The sequence below is a fragment of the Oncorhynchus kisutch genome, linkage group LG18 (genome assembly GCF_002021735.2).
Source record: "Oncorhynchus kisutch isolate 150728-3 linkage group LG18, Okis_V2, whole genome shotgun sequence".
Classification (NCBI taxonomy): Eukaryota; Metazoa; Chordata; class Actinopteri; order Salmoniformes; family Salmonidae; genus Oncorhynchus; species Oncorhynchus kisutch.
In genome coordinates, this window is record NC_034191.2 from 68,902,012 (window position 1) to 68,925,212 (window position 23,201).

Consider the following 23,201-nt stretch of genomic DNA (forward strand, 5'->3'; position numbering starts at 1 on the left):
GCTTCCAGTCTTGGAATATTTTTACATATTTTTTAAAATCCTTTGTAATAAATAAATAAATAAATAAATTGGTATCTATGTGTTGCTGCATGTTTTCCTGCGCGCCCTCGTGGATTGTTCGAGTCATTATCTTGCCAGTCTGTTCACCACGTGTGCATACTGCGTGAGTTTATCATCACAATAAAACAATGACAACTCCTATTACCGATATATTATGAATCTCAATCTTCATTAACCCGGCTAAAGCTGCTCATAACTTTACAAATATCATGTATTGTAATCTTTCTTCCTGCAAAAAGCATTTTTCAAAAACCCCAGGAGCAGATCAAAACTCAACTTCAACTGTTGAAATGATTGTGAGAATTAATAATGACACACACACACAAACCTGCATCGTAGAAGGTGTCCAGCACCGAGGTCTCTCCAAAGTCCAGTCGTCCGAAGGTGACGGTGGTCAACAGAGCGCTCTCTGCATCACAGGCTCTCTGCAGACACTGGAGTGCCCCCGACTCGGGGCTGGTCGCCAGCACTGCCTTCAGCCCATCGTTCAGCACATAGACTGCCCTCAGGGAGCGCTGCTTTGTGGAGGGGCTTGGGCTGGACACATTCTCCCGGTCCACAGACCCTACAAACATTCCCTCGCGACTCTCCCCCCCCCCTCCTCGACCCTCTCCCCCTGCCTCTGTCGCCGGCACACTCTGACCAGCCGTGTCCATGGCCCCAGGGGTGAAAGCGGAGTTCGTCTCGCTCTTCCTCGGTTTTCCTCTCCTCCTGAGGATTGGAGCTGAGCTAGTGTCTCAGTGCATCTGTTGCCTGGGGAGTCGTGTGGGTCTGAGTCTGTCCACTGACTGCACCTCACACATCATTACCTTACTGTGTTACCAACCAGACCAGATCAGGCTAGTTCAACACTATCACAGAGACGAGGGGGGGGGGGGGGGGAGTAGTGAGCGAGCGAGAGAGAGAGAAAGAGAGTTATATGATGGCTCTGAGAAAATGTGTCAACAATCAAAAAGTCAGCAAACCGGCTGTCCGCTGCCTAGTGCCCGGTGGAGCGTGTGAATCTGTCGATCCAGACCTCTCCTCTCCGGTTCTGTCAGACGCTGCACCGCTTGTTCCCACAAATACTCACACGCTGGTCTGGACGGGGTATGTGCATCTCCTCAGGCTCTGTCCTTCTACAACACACACACTCACACACATACACGCTCTTCAAAACAGCTTATACTTCCCAGAGGTACTTGAACAGCACACATAGACAGTTGGGTTGTAGAGCTCTCTAGCAGGGCTGAGGTGCTGCTGCCGCTGCAGCTAAATATAAAACACTGTCTGTCCTCTGATCTGACACCCCCAGCTAGCCAGCCAACACTCACACACTCACATACACAGTCAAGTTATTTTGAGTTATGTCCACTGCCCCGAGGACATTCTGGACCTGTCGCACACGATCTCTGTCTTTAGTCGAAGCAACACACACTCGCAAAGACACACACAAATGCACACACACACTACCTGAAGAGACAGAGATGGTAACACACACTTGCCTACAAAACATACACACACAGCAAATACAGCAGTATAAACAAGCAAGAAAACAGCAGCCTGTGTGCGTGTGTGTGTGTGTGTCCAGTGCTCTATGGAGACTCAGTCATGTTCTACCAGACTAATTAACTGAATCAACAGAGTAAAGAGCAGTGGAGTGGCACTAGACACACACACACACACACACACGCTCACACACAAAACAAATGCACACACGTGTGTGTGTGTGTCCAGGTTGGGTTATCAGAGACACAGTAACTGATACCGTGGCTCTCCCTGGGGGTAGGGGGACAGACAGAGGCACACGGAAACAGCTTGGTTGATGTTTTTTTATTAAAATCGGCACACATTCATACTCTTCATCTTTAGAACACTGGAATATAAAAGTCTATTTTACTTTCCTGGAGAGCAATGGCCAAGAAAAAAACAAGACACTTTCTCTTTGTCATCTGAAAGAAAGGAAGGAGGGAAGGAAGGAAGGAAGGAGGGAAGGAGTCTAAAACCGGAAGGAAGGCCACAGTGAGGGGTTGCAATGGAAACCTTGTAATTTGACACACACAGACACAAAGAGGAGGAATAGGTGTTCCAGGTGTTTTGAGTACCGTGGTGACAGACAGGTGAGAACTTGAGGCCACTCCCCTGATGCAGAGCACTCCAATCAGATTGCAGTAAACAAACAAATAAACAAGCCTTTTCAACACAAACAAACTTACAGACGGGGTGAGGGATTGGGATCGTCTGTCATTTTTGTTGTTGTTTTTTGGCACAAACTAGTTCGGCTGAACCCTGCCTCAGGATGATGTTAAACTGTGGTGATGTCATCAGTGTGCGCAGCGGAGGGGTGAAGGGTCATTTAGCTAAACTCTTCTTAATCTGCTCCACCTCTATCTGAAAAACACAAACACCAAATGTATAGATAAGATAAAATTGTATCAGTAGTGAATGCATGTTGTTAAGCACTAGACAGGGAGCATCACCATGTGTGTGTGTTTATGTGTGTGTGTATTCACCTGTAGAGTAATGCGGATCCTCTTCTCCTCTTCCAGGTCACTAGACAACTGCTTCATCTCCTGCCTGGGACAGAGACAACACACACACACACTATTAACACACACACACACACGCAAACTCATATGCACACGCACACACTATTAACACACACACAACCATACCTGTGTTGGCTCTTCAGCAGTTCTACGGAGGCTCTCAGCTCTCTAAGCTGTCCTCTCAGCTCCTCCAGGGTGGGTGTCGGCCTACGCTCGGGGGAGGGGCTTAAACCGGAAGAGGTGTGGTTTACAGTTGAAGGGGGTGGGCTTGTTGAGTGGAGGGCCAGGCTTCCTGTGGAAAGTGGAGGGAGGACCGCAGGCTTGGGGGGCAGCAGACACTTACTGTCAGGTACCTGTGGGGTTTATCACAAATCAGGATTCATGAGTTAGCCAGCTAACTTATTGTCAGGTACCTGTGGGGTTTATCACAAATCAGGATTCATGAGTTAGCCAGCTAACTTACTGTCAGGTACCTGTGGGGTTTATCACAAATCAGGATTCATGAGTTAGCCAGCTAACTTACTGTCAGGTACCTGTGGGGTTTATCACAAATCAGGATTCATGAGTTAGCCAGCTAACTTACTGTCAGGTACCTGTGGGGTTTATCACAAATCAAGATTCATGAGTTAGCCAGCTATTTACATTTTTATTAAAAACTATGCTTGAAATGGGCATGGATTGATTATATTGTTCTATAGCTACCCTTATCCAAGTCTAGGTTCATTAAGGAACCTGAAACCTTTTTTATTTCTCAATGTTTATCAAAGTTATTTGGCTAAATTGATTGTCCTGCTTTGTAGTATAACCCTCTGGGTATACACACACACAATGTCCACTCTGATTCACAGCTAAGAAGCAGGTTAATCATGAAAACAATTCTTACAGTGATGGTGGGAAGTGCTTTCCTCTTAGAGACATCTACTGGTCTTGGACATAAGGAGTCCTGCTCCTCCTCCTTCTCTCTGTCCTTCTCACTCTTCTCCTCCTCCACCGCAGGAAAGTTCAGCAAGTCAATACTGGACAGAGAAGACTGGGAGAGAAGAGGAGAGGAAGTAGAGAGCGAGAGAGAGAGAGAGAAGGGTGTCATCAACACGTTACGGGGAAAAGTATGTGTGTGTGTGTGTGTGTGTGTGTGTGCAGGCACGTGCACAGATAGAGCCCTATGGGTGCTGGAGCACCTGCTCTTTTTATTAAAAAAATTATTTGACTATGAAACTAGATGACTTCTCATAAACTCTGAATCTCGAATGATTTGACTATCAAACTAGATGACTTCACATAAACTCAGAATCCCCCGACTCCTCCTCGTTTCATGCAGGAGCGATGCACCAGCGTAGGGAGTGAGTTTGAAATTAAAATCATCAGTAGTAGGTTACTTTGGAGTTGCTAGCATGTGCTGTCTCACGGTCAGGTACAGAGAAGGAGGCAACTGCAGTCCGACTGTCAGTAGAGGAACAAATTCAAATCAAGTCAAGACTAGCTTGTTTTGAAAGCATAGCCTAGATAAATAGCTGATTCATCTAGCCGACATTAGCGATGATCCGATGATAGCCCACTCCAGTAGTGGTTATAGCAAAGATACTTAACCTATCTCCCTTTAATCTTTAGTTATAGGTTGCTTAAAGGCGCTGCATGGTCAATCCGGAGTCTGCATTGGCCGTACAGCATTTACTGCGATACAGCCTCTGTAGAAGTTAGGACATTCATACTTCTTGCGCTTTGCGAATCAGAGCAGAGCTGTTGTGAAGGATGTTGTCAAGGAAGTGTGTTTATACAGGAACTCCACCCCCCACCTACCGTCAACCAATCATGTCAATGCGGAGCTATACGGAGGAGCCACATTGGTACAAAATTTGGTAGGCACATGGTGATGCAGTATGGAACTCGATTTGGCCTCTGCAATCTTAGTTGCTACATCCTTTTTGGACTTAGAAATGAATGATATGTACTCATTGATTCTTGAAGAATATAACTTAGAAATGCCTCATGAGCTTAGTTCAACTGTCATACCCCATCAGGAACCAAAATATAAGCTTGTTTAACTCCAATGTTTGTAAACAATGTAAATATAAACAAACACTGAAAATCTTCAAAACATGGTTAAAACTATACATTTGATATCATGGATGGTCAGTCCTTGCATCTATAGCTCTATCTAGGAATTGGTTATTGTTTCAATGAAGGATTCTAGCTTTAAGTAAAATACATTTGGCCGTGGCTGAGTTTTTGCCCCCGCCCCGCCCCTCTGCTAACCTGTTTTTCTGAAGCTACGGGTCCAGATCACGTTCTGCGCATGTATTATTTAACACGCATTCTGTTCTGAGTAGCTGCTGCTCCCTTCGTGCTCTCTTTCCTCACCCTCTTCTGAACCAGGATGATGTAGCCTACTGTATCTCTGCCTCTTATTTCTGAACAGCTGAAATAAAAACTCTGCGGTGATTTCAACAAACATGCCAGGCTATTATGACGGTTACAACCATCTCGGTCTGTTGTAATGGATATTGCAGTTGCACAAAGCAGGATGCAGTCCGTGCACATTGCATTGGAGCAAAAACAATCTGCGTTTTGTGTGACGATGTAGGCTAATCTTTGTAGTGGCTGCCATATAATAACCATTACCCAGAGTTGCTGAAAAAGAACATGACTACTTTGACTGTCTGTGTCTTGCTTGTGTCCTGTCTTGATATCCTGTCTAGATAACTGCATGTAACTCCTCACTTGAGTTTTGCATTGGGGCAAAAAAAACGATCTGCGAGTTTATAGGAACATGTTGCTCATGTCTTTTGTGTACAACATGTAAATGGCTGCATGTAACCTAACTCCCCTCCTGAAAAAAGAACATGAAATCGTGCTTATGCTTAATTGCCTTCTGACGCATGGAATGTTGACCATGTCCTTTGTGAACAACATGAAGTCTGTAGGCCACACCAGACAGAAGCTTCATCGCTGATCAAGGAGGGGGAAGCGGCAGTAGAGCACTGAGCCGCAGCTACGTTGAGCACCGGCCCCACCAAAGGTCTGCGCATGGCCCCGTGTGTGTGTGTGTGTGTGTGTGTGTGTGTGTATACTCACTGTGCTGATGATCTGGGAGCGTGGTCTGCGGTCGAGGACTCTTGGTCTCATTGCGGTCGGATGGTTTAGTTTTTCTGTAGACAAGACTACAGAGTCCAAGTCAACCACATCTACAGACACACACACACACACACACACACAAACACACACACACACACACCATACAACCATTATAATGCTAATCTATAGGAACAATTCTAACATTTAACCAGAGACTAGGCAATCAAACAAACAAACAAACACACACACATTGTCCTGATCTATAAGAAGGCTAGGGTTGCTAATTCCTTGCATTTGGACAGAGAGAGGAAGAGAGAAAGAGAGATAAAGCCAAACCTCTGTCTCTTGAGTCAGCCGACTCCCCTGCTCTGACTGGACTAATGTCCGGCCACATAACTGTCAAACTGACCCTGATTGGCCCCTTGTCCTGTCAAACTCACCAATATCTTTTGACCTGCCAGAGGCAGGATCTGGAGTCACAGCCCCACCCTCAAACTTAGGGCTCTCGCACCTGAACAGGTAGACCAAACAACAACTTTAGTGTGTGTTGATTTGTGTGTGTGTGTGTGTATGTGTGGGGGTGTGTGTGTGTGTGTACTGACGGTACAGTAGGAGGTCTCTCAGGTCTGTCAGGGCGTCGGGGAGGGAGGTGGGAGGAGCTTATCTTTGGTGGGTGGGGCTTCTTTGGAGATTTGGATGGGAGGGTGGGCTTAGGGATCTCTCCAACCTTCACCTCCTCACCTACACACACACACAAGTTAACAAACACATACATGTATACGGAGAGGGTAAAATAGTAGGTCTCTGAATGGGAACGTCATACACACAGTCACACACGGTCAACATAGAGGTGAGGTGTCAGCCAGCTGAAGAGGTGGGGAGAGCTGCAGCATAAGGCCCAAGCAGGCTGAATAGGAACCCAAGCAGGCTGAATAGGAACCCAAGCAGGCTGAATAGGAACCCAAGCAGGCTGAATAGGAACCCAAGCAGGCTGAATAGGAACCCAAGCAGGCTGAATAGCCATGTAGGGTAGTAGTCATAGAGAGAGCAGTAGTCAGGCTGCAGCAGGCATAGCAGATCATACTGGAATAGTGCAGTATAGTATTGGTAGTAGTTGTAGTATAGTAGTAGTTGTATAATAGTAGTACTGTGGTAGTAGTATGGGAGTACCTCTGTTGTCATCAGATCTGTGAGGCAGAGTTTAGTATTTGTAGTAGTACTATAGTACCTTTGTTGTCATCAGGTGGTCTATGAGGCAGGTGCTCGGGGCGCTCCGGGGGTACCTTTCTGACTTCCGATCTTTTCTCTACAGGTCACACAGGGGTCAGGGGTCAACTCAGGGAGACATTACTGACACTCCTCCCTAGATCTTTGGTTCTCTCTCGTTCTATCTCTGTCTATCTGTCTGGTTTAATGATCTCCATAGCTAACGGTTTATGCCTCTCTCCCTTAAACACACACAGAAAATAGAGGAGCGGACATGGAGATAGAGAGAGGATTGAGACGCACACAAAACAGTACCAGTGTCTGAGCGGAGAAGAGCAGAGAGAGGAGAGACAAAGGATTGAGATAGGAGAGATAGAGGATAGAGATAGAGGATGAAGATAGAGGATGGAGATAGAGGATGAAGATAGAGGATGAAGATAGAGGATGGAGAGAGGATTGCAACAGAGGAGAGGATGGGAGATAGAGGATGGAGAGAGGATTGCGACAGAGGAGAGAGGATGGAGATAGTGGATGGAGATAAAGGAGAGAGGATGGCGATAGAGGATTAAGAGAGGATGGAGATAGAGGACGGAGATAGAGGATTGAGATAAAGGAGAGAGGATGGCGATAGAGGATTAAGAGAGGATTGAGATAGAGGATGGAGAGAGGAGAGATAGAGGTATGAGATAGAAGATGAAGAGAGGAGATAGAGGATTGAGAGAGGAGAGATAGAGGATGGAGATAAAGGAGAGAGGATGGAGATAGAGAGATATTATTGCGATAGAGGATGGAGATAGAGGATTGAGAGAGGAGATAGAGGATGGAAATAGAGCATTGAGATGGAGGATTGAGATAGAGGAGAGCTAGAGGATGGCGATAGAGGATGGAGATTAGGGGAGAAAAGGGAAGAGAGGAGAGGAAAAGAGAGGTGAGGACAGGGGGATTACCTGTGGTGTGTTTAGCTGAGGGGGCACTGGGGGGAGGCGGCTTCTTTGGTCTCTGCAAACACACACGTGCACATGCACAAAGTAATTTTGCTCTCATGGAATTTCCTTCCTTGAACACTGCCAAAACAGCATAAATACAATTCTATTGTGTGTCTTACCTCTTTCTCTACATCAGGAATTAGCAGCTTGACAAAGTTATCAGGGAAGACTCCCTTTCTCCCCCCTACCTCCCCCATCCACCACCCCGCGTCAGCACAGTCCTACAACACACAGAATTCACATACCCAGGTTATACGCACGCACACACCCCTATCTCACACACACACACACACACACACACACACACACACACACACACACACACACACACAGACAGGTGCAACATCTACATTCTGAAATTGCATTTTTGTCCCCTTGAGTTTAATCATGGGAATGTGATACAAAATGAGGCAACAGTGTGCTTTAGGACCATGTGGACGCCTCCAAACGGTCGGGTAGGCTGTTTGGAGTATTAATCCGACTGGATAAAAAATAAATAATGATAATTATACCCCCCACTTCTAAAAGCTCCCCTGCATACACACACACACACACACCCTGTTAATGATTGAGATGATCTCTCCCTCTTTGATTGACAGCTCGTCTTCGTTCTGGGCGTCGTACGGGAAGATGACTTTACACAGCTCACGGCCTGAGAACCAGTCAGAACAAAGAGAAACTCTGAATCCCAAAAGTGTATTTCTAGCAAATCAAGAGACTCAGCATAGTTATCTTATTCTAGGTATGAATCAGGAAGTGAGACAGACTGTCCAATGAGAATCTAGTAGATCCCAGGCCCCTCATTCTCACCTTTCACCTTGCCCTCAGGTTCCGCCTTCATAGTTTCCGGGGCAACAGAGGGTGATTTCCTAACCTGTGCCTAGAGGAGTGGAGGGAAACAAATACATAAATACATACCCATATATCTCCATGTGAAATAATCAGGGGATCAAATCCGTACAGACTGTGCTCCGTGTGTGTGTGTATGTATAGTTGTGTGTGAAGTGTATAAGGGGCTGTTGTTATAAGGCTGGAACGGATCCCTACGCTATGTTTGTGGAACAAGAGTGGCTCTTCAACAGGAAACACACACACACAGAGCCTGGTCTGTCTCAAACACACACTTCTCTGTTTCACACTCAGTAAACCACCCACTCTCCCTCCCCCTCTCTCACTCTCCCACCCTTGTTCACTCTTTCTCCCTCCTACCCTTCCATAGCTTACTCCATCCCTCTCTCTCCACCCAGTCTAATCAGAGTTGTACTTAATAGGAGCAGTGTGAGGCACACACACTTACCTACCCGTACACAACTGGTCAACCATCGTTAAAATAACGTCTGTGACACACAGCTGGATACTTCCTCAGCCCTCAGGGGAGGAGACATTCCAGTCTAGTACAGATGTTAACTCTAGGCACTGTTTTTTTTAGGGAGGTCTAAATGCTACTCCCCAGAACTATCCATGGTACACCCCCCCCCCCCCCACGCCCCCATTCATTAGAGAACTGAGACTACACTTCCCATAAACCATCACTACAGCCACCCGCACAGCAGGACAGGCTGCTGAACATCCTACACACACAAAGACACACACACACCCTGCCTGACACGTACCCAAACTCACATACTCAAACACACACACACCGTGACACGTACCCAAACTCACATACTCAAACACCCACACACCGTGACACGTACCCAAACTCACATACTCAAACACCCACCCGACAAACATAGATTAGCACACGCATACGCACCTTGACAAGACACACCCTGAAGAAAATGTAACCCTGCCATCATCCAGACAGTCCCTTTACAAAGCAGATTCAACACTAATACAGCGAGAGGGATGAGAAAAAGTCAAGAGAAAGAGAGAAAAGGAGAGAGATGTAGCTGTCTTACCCTCCACAGTGACCCAGTGTATGTCTGTGTGTGTACACGTCGGAGAAAACCCCCAATGCCTCCCTCCCTTCCTTCCTCTCTCCTTCCCTCCCTCCCTCACTCCCCGTAGAGCTCTCTCTCACTGATGAAGGGAGTGTGTGTGTGTGTGTGTGTGTGTGTGTGTGTGTGTGTGTGTGTGTGTGTGTGTGTGTGAATGTTTGTAATGAGAAGAACTTCCTCTGCTGTGAAACTGAAAGACAGGAAAGGGCGGAGCCTAGTCTGGACTTCCTTTCTCCCATTTACACACACAAACATCATACAGGTAACTGCCAAAATAAAGGAAACACCAACATAAAGGGTGTTAATAGGATGTTGGACCACCACGAGCCAGAACAGCTTTAATCCACCTTGGCATAGATTCTCCAAGCGTCTTGAACTCTGTTGGAGGGATGTCATACCATTCTTCCACGAGAAATTCCATTATTTGGTGTTTTGTTGATGGTGGTGGAAAACATGGTTCAGGCACCGCTCCAGAATATCCCATACAGTAAGTGTTCAATTGGGTTGAGATCTGGTGACTGAGACGGCCATGGCATATGGTTAACATCGTTTTCATGCTCATCAAACCATTCAGCCAAAATAATGGCCTGCCCAGCATTCTTATACATGCTCATCAAACCATTCAGCCAAAATAATGGCCTGCCCAGCATTCTTATACATGTTAATTGCTTAATTAACTCAGGAACCACACCTGTGTGAAAGCATGCAGATGCAATATACCTTGTTATCCTCATTTACTCAAGTGTTTCCATTGTTTTGGCAGTTACCTGTATATGCACTATTATGTGTGTGTGTGTCACCTTCTCTCCCTCTGTGTCCATATCTTCAGATGCAGGTCTCAGTCTGATGGGCTGGTCTTTAAAGATGTCACCGAACCCGAACCCTCGAACCTGGAGACACACATTACCACTACTATAGTTAACACAACTACACTATTACTAACTAGTTAACACACCTACACTATTACTAATTAGTTAACACAACTACACTATTACTAACTAGTTAACACAATTACACTATTACTAACTATAGACACCACAACTACTGTTATAACATATTAAAGTTATCATGACACTGTTATTAAACCACACTTACCACGAGATAGACACACACACACACTAAGAAATGTATTTGGAGCATCAGCATTTGTGGGTTTGATTACAGGCTCAGAATGGCCAGAAACAAAGAACTTTCTTCTGAAACTCATCAGTCTGTACAAGATCTTCAGTTTCTTGGCAATTTCTCGCATGGAATAACCTTCATTTCTCAGAACAAGAATAGACTGACGAGTTTCAGAAGAAAGTTCTTTGTTTCTGGCCATTCTGAGCCTGTAATCGAACCCACAAATGCTGATGCTCCAAATACTCAACTAGTCTAAAGATTCTACATTGTAGAATAATAGTGACAACATCAAAACTATGAAATAAAACATATGGAATCATGTAGTAACCAAAGAAGTGCTAAATAAATCAAAATATATTTTAGATTTGAGATTCTTCAAAGTCGCCACCCTTTGCCTTAATGACAGCATTACACACTCTTGGCATTCCCTCAACCAGCTTCATGAGGTAGTCACCTGGAACGCATTTCAATTAACAGGTGTGCCTTGTTAAAAGTTCATTTGTGGAATTTCTTTCCTTCTTAATGCGTTTGAGACAATCAGTTGTGTTGTAAGGATGGTATACAGAAGATAGCCCTATTTGGTTAAAGACCAAGTCCATATTATGGCAAGAACAGCTCAAATAAGCATAGAGAAACAACAGTCCATCATTACTTTAAGACATGAAGGTCAGCCAATACAGAACATTTCAAGAACTTTGTGCAGTTGCAGAAACCATCAAGCTCTATGATGAAACGAGCTCTCATGAGGACAGCCACAGGAAAGGAAGACCCAGAGTTACCTCTGCTGCAGAGGATAAGTTCATTAGAGTTACCAGTGTCAGAAATTGCAGCCCAAATAAATGCTTCACAGAGTTCAAGTAACAGACATCTCAACATCAACTGTTCAGAGGAGACTGTTTGAATCAGGCCTTCATTGTCTAATTGCTGCAAAGAAACCACTACGAAAGGACAACAATAAGAAAAATAAACTTGCTTGGGCCAAGGAACAAGCAACGGACATTAAACCAGTGGAAATCTGTCCTTTGGTCTGATTTGGTTTGATATTTTTGGTTCCAACCGGCATGTCTTTGTGAGATGCAGAGTAGGTGAACGGATGATCTCCCCATGTGTGGTTCCCACTGTCAAGCATGGAGGAGGAGGTATGATGGTGTAGGGGTGCTTTGCTGGTGACACTGTCTGTGATTTATTTAGAATTCAAGGCACACTTAACCAGCATGGCTACCACAGTATTCTACAGCGATACGCCATCCCATCTGGTTTGCGCTTAGTGGGACTATCATTGGATGTTCTACAGGACAATGACCCAACACACATCCAGGCTGTGTAAGGGCGATTTTACCAAGAAGGAGATTGATGGAGTACTGCATCAGATGACCTGGCCTCCACAATCACCCAACCTCAACCAAATTGAGATGGTTTGGGATGAGTTGGACTGCAGAGGAAAAAGCAGCCAACAAGTGCTCAGCATATGTGGGAACTCCATCAAGACTGTTGGAAAAGCATTCCAGGTGAAGCTGGTTGAGGGAATGCCAAGAGTGTGCAAAGCTGTCATCAAGGCAAAGGGTGGGTACTTTAAAGAATCTCAAATCTAAAATATATTTTGATTTGTTTAACACTTTTTTGGTTAGTACTTGATTCCATATGTGTTATTTCATAGTGTTGATGTCTTCACTATTATTCTACAATGTAGAAAATAGTACAAATAAAGAAAAACACTTGATTTTTAAAATTTTACCTTTATTTAACTAGGCAAGTCAGTTAAGAACAAATTCATATTTTCAATGACGGCCTAGGAACAGTAGGATAACTGCCTGTTCAGGGGCAGAACAACAGATTTGTACCTTGTCAGCTCGGGAATTTGAACTTGCAACCTACTAGTACTACTAGTCCAACACTCTAACCACTAGGCTACCCTGCCGCCCCAATGAGTAGGTGTGTCCAAACATTTGACTGGTAATGGAAGTATGTGGATACCTCTTCAAATTAATGGATTTCATCCACACGCGTTGCTGACAGGTGTATACAATCAAGCACACAGCCATGCAATCTCCATAGACAAACATTGGCAGTAGAATGGCCTTACAGAAGAGCTCAGTGACATTCAACGTGACACCTTCATAGGATGCCACCTTTCTAACATGTCAGTTTGTCATATTTCTGCCCTGCTAGAGATGCCCCCGGTCAACTCTAAGTGTGGATATTGTGAAGTGGAAGCATCTAGGAGCAACAACAGCTCAGTCGCGAAGTGGTAGGCCACACAAGCTCACGGAACGGGACCACGGAGTGCTGAAGCTCGCAGCACCTAAAAATCATCTGCAACACTCACTACCGAGTTCCAAACTTCCTCTGGAAGCAACGTCAGCACAATAACTGTTTGTGGGATCTTCATGAAAAGGGATTCCATGGCCGAGCAACCGAACACAAGCCTTAGATCACCATGCGCAATGCCAAGCGTCGGCTGGAGTGGTGTAAAGCTCTCCGCCATTGGGACTGGAGCAGTGGAAATGTGTTCTCTGGAGTGATGAATCATGCTTCACCATGTGGCAGTCTGATAGACAAATCTGGGTATGGCAGATGCCAGGAGAACGCTACCTTCCCCAATGCGTAGTGCCAAGTTTGGTCGCGGAGGAATAATGGTCTGGGGCTGTTTTTCATGGTTCAGGCTAGGCCCCTTATTTCCAATGAAGGAAAATCTTAACGCTACAGGATACAATGACATCTGAGGCGATTATGTGCTTCCAACTCTGCGGCAACAGTTTGGGGAAGGCCCTTTCCTGTTACATTGTGACAATCCCCCTGTGCACAAAGCGAGGTCCATACAGAAATGGTTTGTCCAGACAAACAGACAGATAGATAGATAATAACCTTTTTGGGTTGAATCTCTCCGCTGTCAGAGCGACTCTCTCCGCCATCACTCTCACTGCCTGGACTGTCTTTACCTACACACGAAAGCACACACAAATATAATGACCATTTATGCTTATAATTGCATTAAAAACCATCTCGAGTTCTGCAGAATCATATAACTGGATTTCCTTAAATAGTATTCAAATGTATTCATACGTATCTGCCATTTCATGCTAATAAAAAACATTTGACCAGTGATGCGTACACGTGCATGAGTGTGAGTGACTCACTGGTCCTGCTGCTGCGTAGCTCCTCCTGTGATGACCTAGTGGATGTGTCTAGTGAAGGGGGCGTGTCCTCCAGCTCTCTGGTGAAGTTGGAGGGAAACATCCCTGTCTTACCATTCAGACTGCCCTCCCACCAGCCCTCCTCCACCTGAACACATGAAACATGAAGGGAGAGTGAACTTATCTGAGGGTGGAATCAAAACCACAAGGTTCTGGTCGGGAGACCTGCACGCTATCAACGGCTCCAAGAAAGCTAGCTCCTGTGGGGAAGTTAATATACCTGCGTATGAATGAACGCAGGGTCACTACCGAATCATAATGTGGTTTAATAGGTCTGTCATGTGGCCACAAGAGGGAGCAGTATCTACAGTAAAGAGAAAGTTGAAAAACACAGCCAAACATACAGTCAGCCTCCCCTCTCACCTCCCCCAGTATGTCAGCCTCCCCTCTCACCTCCCCCAGTATGTCAGCCTCCCCTCTCACCTCCCCCAGTATGTTGATGACATCTCCTATCTTCAGCTCTAACTCGTCCTCATTCTGGGGAACATAGCTAAATGACGCCTTACACCTCCTTTGGCGGATCTGATCTCCTGGGGGGAACGCACACACACACACACACACACACACACACACACACACACACACATTATTTAATTATGTATTATGTTCACAAATATTATTTGTAGCCCACTGCACATATACTAAACAACATATACAGTGCATTCGGGAAGTATTCAGAGCCCTTTACTTTTTCCACATTTTGTTAAGTTACAGCCTTATTCTAAAATTGAATAAATAAATAAAAAGTTTCCTCATCAATCTACACACAATACCCCAAAATGACAAAGTGAAAAAAGGTTCTTAGAAATGTTTTCCAATTTGTTAAATTTAAAACAGAAATACCTTATTTACATAAGTATTCAGACACTTTGCCATTGTACCAAAAAATGTCTGCAGGCCGCGACCGGGAGGTCCGTGGGGCGACGCACAATTGGCCTAGCGTCGTCCGGGTTAGGGAGGATTTGGCCGGTAGGGATATCCTTGTCTCATTGCGCACCAGCGACTCATGTGGCGGGCCGGGCGCAGTGCGCGCTAACCAGGTCGCCAGCTGGCTTCCGGGTTGGATGCGCGCTGTGTTAAGAAGCAGTGCGGCTTGGTTGGGTTGTGTTTCGGAGGATGCATGGCTTTCGACCTTCATCTCTCCCGAGCCCGTACGGGAGTTGTAGCTACGAGACAAGATAGTAACTACTAACAATTGGGTACCACGAAATTGGAGAGAAAAGGGGGTAAAATTCACACAATTTTTTTTGTTTTTTAAATGTCTTCAGCATTGAAGGTCCCCAAGAACACAGTGACCTCTATCATTCCTAATGGGAAGAAGTTTGGAACCACCAAGACTCTTCCTAGAGCTGGCCACCTGGCCAAACTGAGCAATCGGGGGAGAAGGGCCTTGGTCAAGGAGGTGACCTAGAACCCAATGGTCACTCTGATAGATCTCCAGAGTTCCTCTGTCGAGATGGGAGAACCTTCCAGAAGGACAACCATCTCTGCAGCACACCACCAATCAGGCCTTTATGGTAGAGTGGCCAGACGGAAACCACTCCTCATTAAAAGGCACATGACAGCCCGCTTGGAGTTTGCCAAAAGACACCTAAAGGACTCTCAGACCATGAGAAACAAGATTCTCTGGTCTGATGAAACCAAGATTGAACTCTTTGGCCTGAATGCCAAGCGTCACATCTGGAGTAAACAAAGTACTGAGTAAAGGATCTGAATACTTAGGTAAATGTGATATTTCAGTTTTGTATTTTTTAAATGTGCAAAAATGTCTAAAAACCTGTTTTTGCTTTGTCATTATGCGGTATTGTGTGTAAATTGATGAGGGAAAAAAAATATTTAATCCATTTTAGAATAAGGTTGTAATGTAACAAAATGTGGAAAAATTAAAGGAGTCTGAATACTTTACGAATGCGATGTAATATATTGTCGCTGTCCAATGAAAACCTCTTATTTCTAAAACAGAAACATTTCAGGAAATTGGAAAAATGATTATATTTTCCCATTAACGAACTTCATAAGAAATGTTTAATACATGTTATGGCCCTAGAGTCATGAAATGTTTTTGTTGAGGGAAGTTACTGCGTTCAATATATTTTTTAAAAAGGCTAAAATTAAGTTAGGAGGTTTTCATCAGACAGCGACGATACATAGCACTGTTAGTATAGTGATTAATTCCTTTAGTGAAAGGTAGAACTACAAATGTGTGCATGTGTGTTGTGAGAAGGACATAGGATAACCTGACCCTAAATCCATATCTCACTAATGGGATCTGTGTTTGAGCAGGGGGAATATAACCTATCTAAGGACCTGTGTGTGTGTATGTGTGTGTGTATCTGTGTGTGTCTGTGTCTGTGTCTGTGCATGTGCGCGGGCTTACCTTTCCTGGCTGGTCGTAGGCTGGGCTCAGACACAGGGCTTGCACTGCCATTGGAGAGATCAGACTTAGGCCCCACCTCTCTCTTCACATCCTTCTTTATCTCCTGGACAAAGACAGACAGACAGAGTAAGACAGACAGAGAGAGAGACAGACAGAGAGAGAGACAGACAGAGAGAGAGACAGACAGACAGAGAGTTTGCAAGTTTGTTTTGAATCTGCATGTGTGATCTGTGTGTTTGTCTTGTGTCACATCTATCAACCAGATGCTGGAGTTGAATGTCTGTAACCCCAGTGACCTAACCCTAACCCTTAACCAACAGATGAGCAACAAGATCCACACACACACCCTGGCTCAACCCTAATCCTAACCCAAAACCTAACTTAATGTCTACAGCCTGGCTCAACCCTAACCCTAAACCTAGCTTCATGTCAACAGTCTGGCTCAACCCTAACCCTAAACCTAGCTTCATGTCAACAGCCTGGCTCAACCCTAACCCTAAACCTAGCTTCATGTCAACAGCCTGGCTCAACCCTAAACCTAAACCTAGCTTCATGTCAACAACCTGGCTCAACCCTAAACCTAGCTTCATGTCAACAACCTGGCTCAACCCTAAACCTAGCTTCATGTCAACAGCCTGGCTCAACCCTAACCCTAAACCTAGCTTCATGTCAACAGCCTGGCTCAACCCTAACCCAAAACCTAACTTAATGTCTACAGCCTGGCTCAACCCTAACCCTAAACCTAGCTTCATGTCAACAGTCTGGCTCAACCCTAACCCTAAACCTAGCTTCATGTCAACAGCCTGGCTCAACCCTAACCCTAAACCTAGCTTCATGTCAACAGCCTGGCTCAACCCTAAACCTAAACCTAGCTTCATGTCAACAACCTGGCTCAACCCTAAACCTAGCTTCATGTCAACAACCTGGCTCAACCCTAAACCTAGCTTCATGTCAACAGCCTGGCTCAACCCTAACCCTAAACCTAGCTTCATGTCAACAGCCTGGCTCAACCCTAACCCTAAACCTAGCTTCATGTCAACAGCCTGGCTCAACCCTAACCCTAAACCTAGCTTCATGTCAACAGCCTGGCTCAACCCTAACCCTAAACCTAGCTTCATGTCAACAGCCTGGCTCAACCCTAACCCTAAACCTAGCCTCATGTCAACAGCCTGGCTCAACCCTAACCCTAAACCTAGCTTCATGTCAACAGCCTGGCTCAACCCTAAACCTAGCTTCATGTCAACAGCCTGGCTCAACCCTAAACCTAGCTGCATGTCAACAGCCTGGCTCAACCCTAAACCTAGCTTCATGTCAACAGCCTGGCTCAACCCTAACCCTAAACCTAGCTTCATGTCAACAGCCTGGCTCAACCCTAACCCTAAACCTAGCTTCATGTCAACAGCCTGGCTCAACCCTAACCCTAAACCTAGCTTCATGTCAACAACCTGGCTCAACCCTAAACCTAGCTTCATGTCAACAACCTGGCTCAACCCTAAACCTAGCTTCATGTCAACAGCCTGGCTCAACCCTAACCCTAAACCTAGCTTCATGTCAACAGCCTGGCTCAACCCTAACCCTAAACCTAGCTTCATGTCAACAGCCTGGCTCAACCCTAACCCTAAACCTAGCTTCATGTCAACAGCCTGGCTCAACCCTAACCCTAAACCTAGCTTCATGTCAACAGCCTGGCTCAACCCTAACCCTAAACCTAGCTTCATGTCAACAGCCTGGCTCAACCCTAAACCTAGCTTCATGTCAACAGCCTGGCTCAACCCTAAACCTAGCTGCATGTCAACAGCCTGGCTCAACCCTAAACCTAGCTTCATGTCAACAGCCTGGCTCAACCCTAACCCTAAACCTAGCTTCATGTCAACAGCCTGGCTCAACCCTAACCCTAAACCTAGCTTCATGTCAACAGCCTGGCTCAACCCTAAACCTAAACCTAGCTTCATGTCAACAGCCTGGCTCAACCCTAAACCTAGCTTCATGTCAACAGCCTGGCTCAACCCTAAACCTAGCTTCATGTCAACAGCCTGGCTCAACCCTAACCCTAAACCTAGCTTCATGTCAACAGCCTGGCTCAACCCTAAACCTAGCTTCATGTCAACAGCCTGGCTCAACCCTAACCCTATCTTCATGTCCACAGTTAATGCAGTTATCAGTCAAATGTATTTATAAAGCCCTTTTTACATCAGCCGATGTCAAAGTGCTATACAGAAACCCAGCCTAAAACCCCAAACAGCAAGCAATGCAGATGTAGAAGTTAGTGTCTTTCCATTTCTTCTTACATAAACTATCACAAGACACTAAAGACCTGATGTAGTGTATGTGTATGTAATGTCCTACAGCTGCAACATACACTGCCCTTTCCTTCCACACACACACACACACGGCTGTGTAGTTCACAGTTCTTTAATGCATTTGTCACGATGCAGTTTCATAATCGCTGCCCTGCAGCTACTATAGCTCACTGGAGCAACGACACACACTCGCGCAAACACACAGTGTGTCAGAGTATAAGTGAGCATGTTTCTCTCTAGAAGGAAACCAAACTGAAATGACGAAGGGAAGAGGTCGAGATTTACAATGTCAGAACAGGAAACACCTGCTTACTGTACACACACACACACACACACACACACACACACACACACACACACACACTGACAATTCATGGGACCCATCTGGTGAAACCCGTTCCCTCTGAGGTGAATGTTCTCCAGCTTGGTCCCCCGGGAACCAGTATTTTTTCCATGTATTTTTGCAGCCCAGCACTATAACACACCAGGGCCTGTATCCAATAAAGCTGCACTGTTACTTTTTGGGTGACCCGACAGAATTATTACATAGAAATGTGAGTTAAAGTCTAAGAAGTGGTAGATAAGTTCTCTGTGCGATATTTCTATGCTTCCCGTTTTTAAGTTTCATTTTTGCATATTTTTTTATTTTATTTTGTACACCAGTGACAAACACCTCAAAATACAATACCCATGTAATGTCAAGATCTAAATATCAGCACCTCTGTTCTAAGGCCCTGATTCACTGATATCCTCTCTGCTCTATCAGCCAGTGTTGATGGTCTCCCTAATGTCTGGACTCCTTCACTCTCATGGCTGTAAAAGCATTGGATTGGTGTGAGCATGGACTAGGAGAGGGCTTTCACCATATTACTCCTTTCCATTCCTTTTAAATCCACGGGGGGAGTGAGCAAGGGTACACTTTAGGGAGAAGTATAATAACATTTGTAATTCTGTGGTCTGAGACAATATACGCATGCACGCACACACACACACACACACACACACACACACACACACACACACACACACACACACACACACACACACACACACACACACACGGTGCATGGCATCTACAGTAAGTTCATAAGAGGAGTGAACAAATGCACACTATTGAGAAAGGGAAGAGAATCATAACACGCACACACAGATGATGACGATGAGTTTTACAGTATTAAAAGCTGGATTAGAAAATAATGCTAGCTTGAATTTAGCTCTTTCTCTCATCCATCTCTCTCCTATCTTTCAGCTGTCCCCAGCACATTCTGTATGGCTCACTCCAGCAGAGACAACAAAACATACGGCTTAACTGTCCCCCCCAACACACACACACACACACACACACACGGACCACAGGGTGAGTGTAATCTGAGTGAGCAGTGACATTGTCAAAAACATAACAGAATATTTCACTCATTATTATAGAATCAGTTTCTGGAGCAAAAGTTCAGCAGAACTCTTATCTGTTCTATTCTACAGTAGATGTCTATCATTGACCTTTGGGGGATACAGAAACACACAACAATGTGTTCCTGTTTGCCTGTATCATTTCTACTTCCTCTACTGGGAAAGGAAGTGGACGCTTCCCCCTTCACAACACACACATCACTGTGAGATACTGGTGTCAGTGTGCATCTCACAGTGCAGCATCTGGTCTCGCATCCAAGACATTCACAGAACATGTTTGTATGTTCTTCACAGTTCATTAGGCTAGCCATTACAGAATATTAAGAAAGAGTCAACAACACAACACAATATAGGAACAACAACATTGATGTGTGTGTGTGTTGTCGTTGTTACTCACCCTGACAAAGTTGTCTGGGAATAGCCCCCTCCGTCCGTCTATCTCTCCTTCCCACCATCCTCCGTCATCCTTCGTTACCTTGACGATGATGTCACCAACATGCAGACTCAACTCATCCTCCTGTTGAGCCTCGTAGTCAAACTCTACCACCGCCTCTACTGGACACACACACACACACAAAAATACAAAACTATTTAGACTTGGACTAAAAGGTAATTCTGCCACTTTTCAATTATCTCAGCACCATACCAGTGTCTATATGTGAAAATGATGTGTTTCTATGATCTGTGTTTAAAAGGATAGGGTAGGATTAAAAGTAGAGAAAACAGTGATTTTCAAATCCTGCAACAAGTTTCTAGCCAGAGGGAGGGTATTTGATTGCTCCCTATGTCACCATGAATCTCAACCTGTTTCAAAATCACTTTTACATATTTTACAACTTTTGATGATGTGATCAGGTTGAACTTTTTATATTACATATGTAGACACTGGTGTTTTGCTGGAGAAAATGAAAATGAGGTTTAGAAAAGTGGTTTAGTTGCCCTTCAATAGCTAACAAATAGGACACAGAATTTGAAGAATGGGTAACACAAGCTTGGTTACTATTTATTGCTAAAGGCCTGAATCCTAATGTTCCTGATTTACGCAATAGTTGAGTTTAAGTGTATGCATCTTAAGTTAAGATTGCGCCCAATGAGAATACCTCTGTTTCTAAAAAAGACAAATACAGAAATTGCTGTCATAGTTGTGTGGGTAGTGGTGGTAGGGAGGGGGGTGGGTGTAACTATGGGAACGGTGGAATGAGAGGGAGGACGGCTATGACTCAATCTCCCTCCTCCTCGACCCCAACCCCTAAAACACCCTTACTCATTCTCTCTGTATCTATCTCTATCTACCTTGTGCCTCTCTGTACTGAGAGAAGAGAGGAGAGCTGGAGAGGAACCAGAGGAGTGTAGCAACTAAGCCTGTAGACATAACACACTCCCACTCTGATGTAGAACACACACACACCCAGCCCCCCTCCCCCAGCATCTGTGTACTGGATGGGTCTGCTCTGTCCTGACCTTTCTCCAACAGCTGCAGTTAGTTTAGATAAGACCAAACCACACACTCCCACACACATATGGAAAAAATATGCCCTCTTTTTCTCACTCAAAACACACATTCTTGGTCACGGTACACACACACACACACACACATTCTTATACACTCACACTCTGATTGGCTGGAAGCTTGATGACACACACTGCAGCTGCATCATGAATATCACCATCGCCATGGAGGTGCTGCGGAGGTGTCTGGTTACCATGGGGACCAGGACTCCAACTCAGGGAGGGACTCAGGTGATGTCAGCGCTGGTGTGTGTGCAGGGGTGGTCAATTTTTTTGCTTAGTGGGCCTGTCTAACTTGTTTGTTTTTTTTTGCGCGAAATTATACAAAAATGGACCGGTGTTGGGGCCTCAAAGAAAAAGATGGGCTGATGTGTTAGAAATGTGTGTGTGAATCTGTGAATCAGTGTATTATCAGTCACAGGTGGCTAAGACATGCACTACAGGGACATAATGAACAGAGAAGAGAGGGGAAGAAGAAGAGGGGGCAGAGGAGAAGAGACAATTGCAAGAACAGAGGAGGAAGAGAGGAGGGGATATGGCATAGCTACACACCAGCAGTCAGTGTTACAGTAAAGAGCATGAAGCTGCGTTCTGTTCTCTTCCTGTGTTCTCCCCCCACCTCTCCCTTGGGTTTACCGGGAGGAGCGTCACTACCACTCAGTAACTCTACAACTAAACATATTTACACTCAGTTAGGCTATATTCCAGCAAAGACAATGAGACGAGGAGAAAGAGAGAGAGAGGGAGAAAATAAAAATGTAAACGTGTCAACATCTGTAACTCATCAATGTCTTCTTACTCTGTCTGCTGCACACACACACACACACACACAAACACACGCCCACGCATCGCGTTATGGCCATCAGGACACGCAGCTAACAAAAATACAGCCTACATTCAACATCTCTACTGTACAGTCTCCGGATGTGTCCCGTTGTGTTTCGGTTTCTATCCGTTAAAATGTTAAATGGACGCATCACAACGGTTAGAAAAACCCAAACACATCATTGTCATCTCATCTTACCCATCTGTTCCCGTGACGCTCCGCTCCTGCTGCAGGGACTACAGGGTTTAACTGGAAAGACAGGAATCTTGTTATTTGGTGGACCGAGTACGAACCCCAGCCTCCCGCACGAGAGCTCCGTTATGAACGCGCTGCAGCGGGAGGAACGCGAGATGGAACCATATTCCTTCCGCTTTCTCCCCGGTCACACCAGAGAGCAGCCAGAAAGCGGAAAAGCGCTGATGTACAGAACGCTCTGTGCGCTCTGCCCTGCATTGAACTGCGTAACGCTTCTGTACCACAAATATCGCGAGAAATCACGAATCTTCCCCCAAAATATTAGGTGCGTTCCAGATACACAAACTATACCAGTTCTTTACAGGCGTATAATATTGATGTGGCTCCTCCTATGAAAAACATACTCCAGGCATTGAACATAAAGATTGGATAACCTGCGCAGGCCTGTACATAATTTGGTGGCGTTCCATGCTGCCTTC

General features: G+C 45.2%; 2 protein-coding genes across 9 annotated transcripts in view; both read right to left on the reverse strand.

Annotated features, from left to right (window-relative positions):
- The window catches only part of LOC109909889 (mitogen-activated protein kinase kinase kinase 15), a 95,865-nt gene extending 94,520 nt beyond the window's left edge, over positions 1–1,345 (reverse strand). Inside the window, exon 1 of the mRNA XM_031795302.1 lies at positions 389–1,345. Coding sequence (XP_031651162.1) covers positions 389–716 — 328 coding nt within the window. The 5' untranslated portion in view covers positions 717–1,345. The remainder of the gene's footprint in view (positions 1–388) is intronic.
- A 512-nt stretch (positions 1,346–1,857) lies between these two features.
- sh3kbp1 (SH3-domain kinase binding protein 1) lies at positions 1,858–22,996 on the reverse strand. Of its 8 annotated transcripts, none has more exons than XM_031796625.1 (19): positions 22,726–22,996; positions 20,590–20,744; positions 16,486–16,588; positions 14,532–14,638; positions 14,052–14,196; positions 13,780–13,853; positions 10,593–10,682; positions 8,663–8,732; positions 8,410–8,504; positions 7,972–8,073; positions 7,814–7,865; positions 6,889–6,966; positions 6,263–6,401; positions 6,101–6,171; positions 5,661–5,770; positions 3,472–3,618; positions 2,715–2,941; positions 2,553–2,616; positions 1,858–2,430 (listed from the first exon to the last, which is right to left on the reverse strand). In XM_031796625.1, exons 1-19 carry the CDS (start codon positions 22,727–22,729, stop codon positions 2,392–2,394), a joined length of 1,872 nt encoding a protein of 623 aa, XP_031652485.1. In that variant the 5' UTR covers positions 22,730–22,996; the 3' UTR covers positions 1,858–2,391. The 8 variants fall into 8 exon arrangements, with proteins under 8 accessions (XP_031652485.1, XP_031652484.1, XP_031652487.1 ...); XM_031796624.1 differs by having other exon boundaries at positions 20,590–20,747; XM_031796627.1 differs by having other exon boundaries at positions 14,532–14,635; positions 22,726–22,980.
- Positions 22,997–23,201: the final 205 nt, after the last annotated feature.

What these genes read in the sequence shown, in the direction of transcription:
- sh3kbp1 (XM_031796624.1), bottom strand. An exon ending in TCATCTCAATCATTAACAGG is followed by an intron (nt 8,074 to 8,409) that starts GTGTGTGTGTGT and finishes TGTGTGTTGTAG; the next exon opens with GACTGTGCTGACGCGGGGTG. An exon ending in AAGCACTTCCCACCATCACT is followed by an intron (nt 2,942 to 3,471) that starts GTAAGAATTGTT and finishes TAAACCCCACAG; the next exon opens with GTACCTGACAGTAAGTGTCT.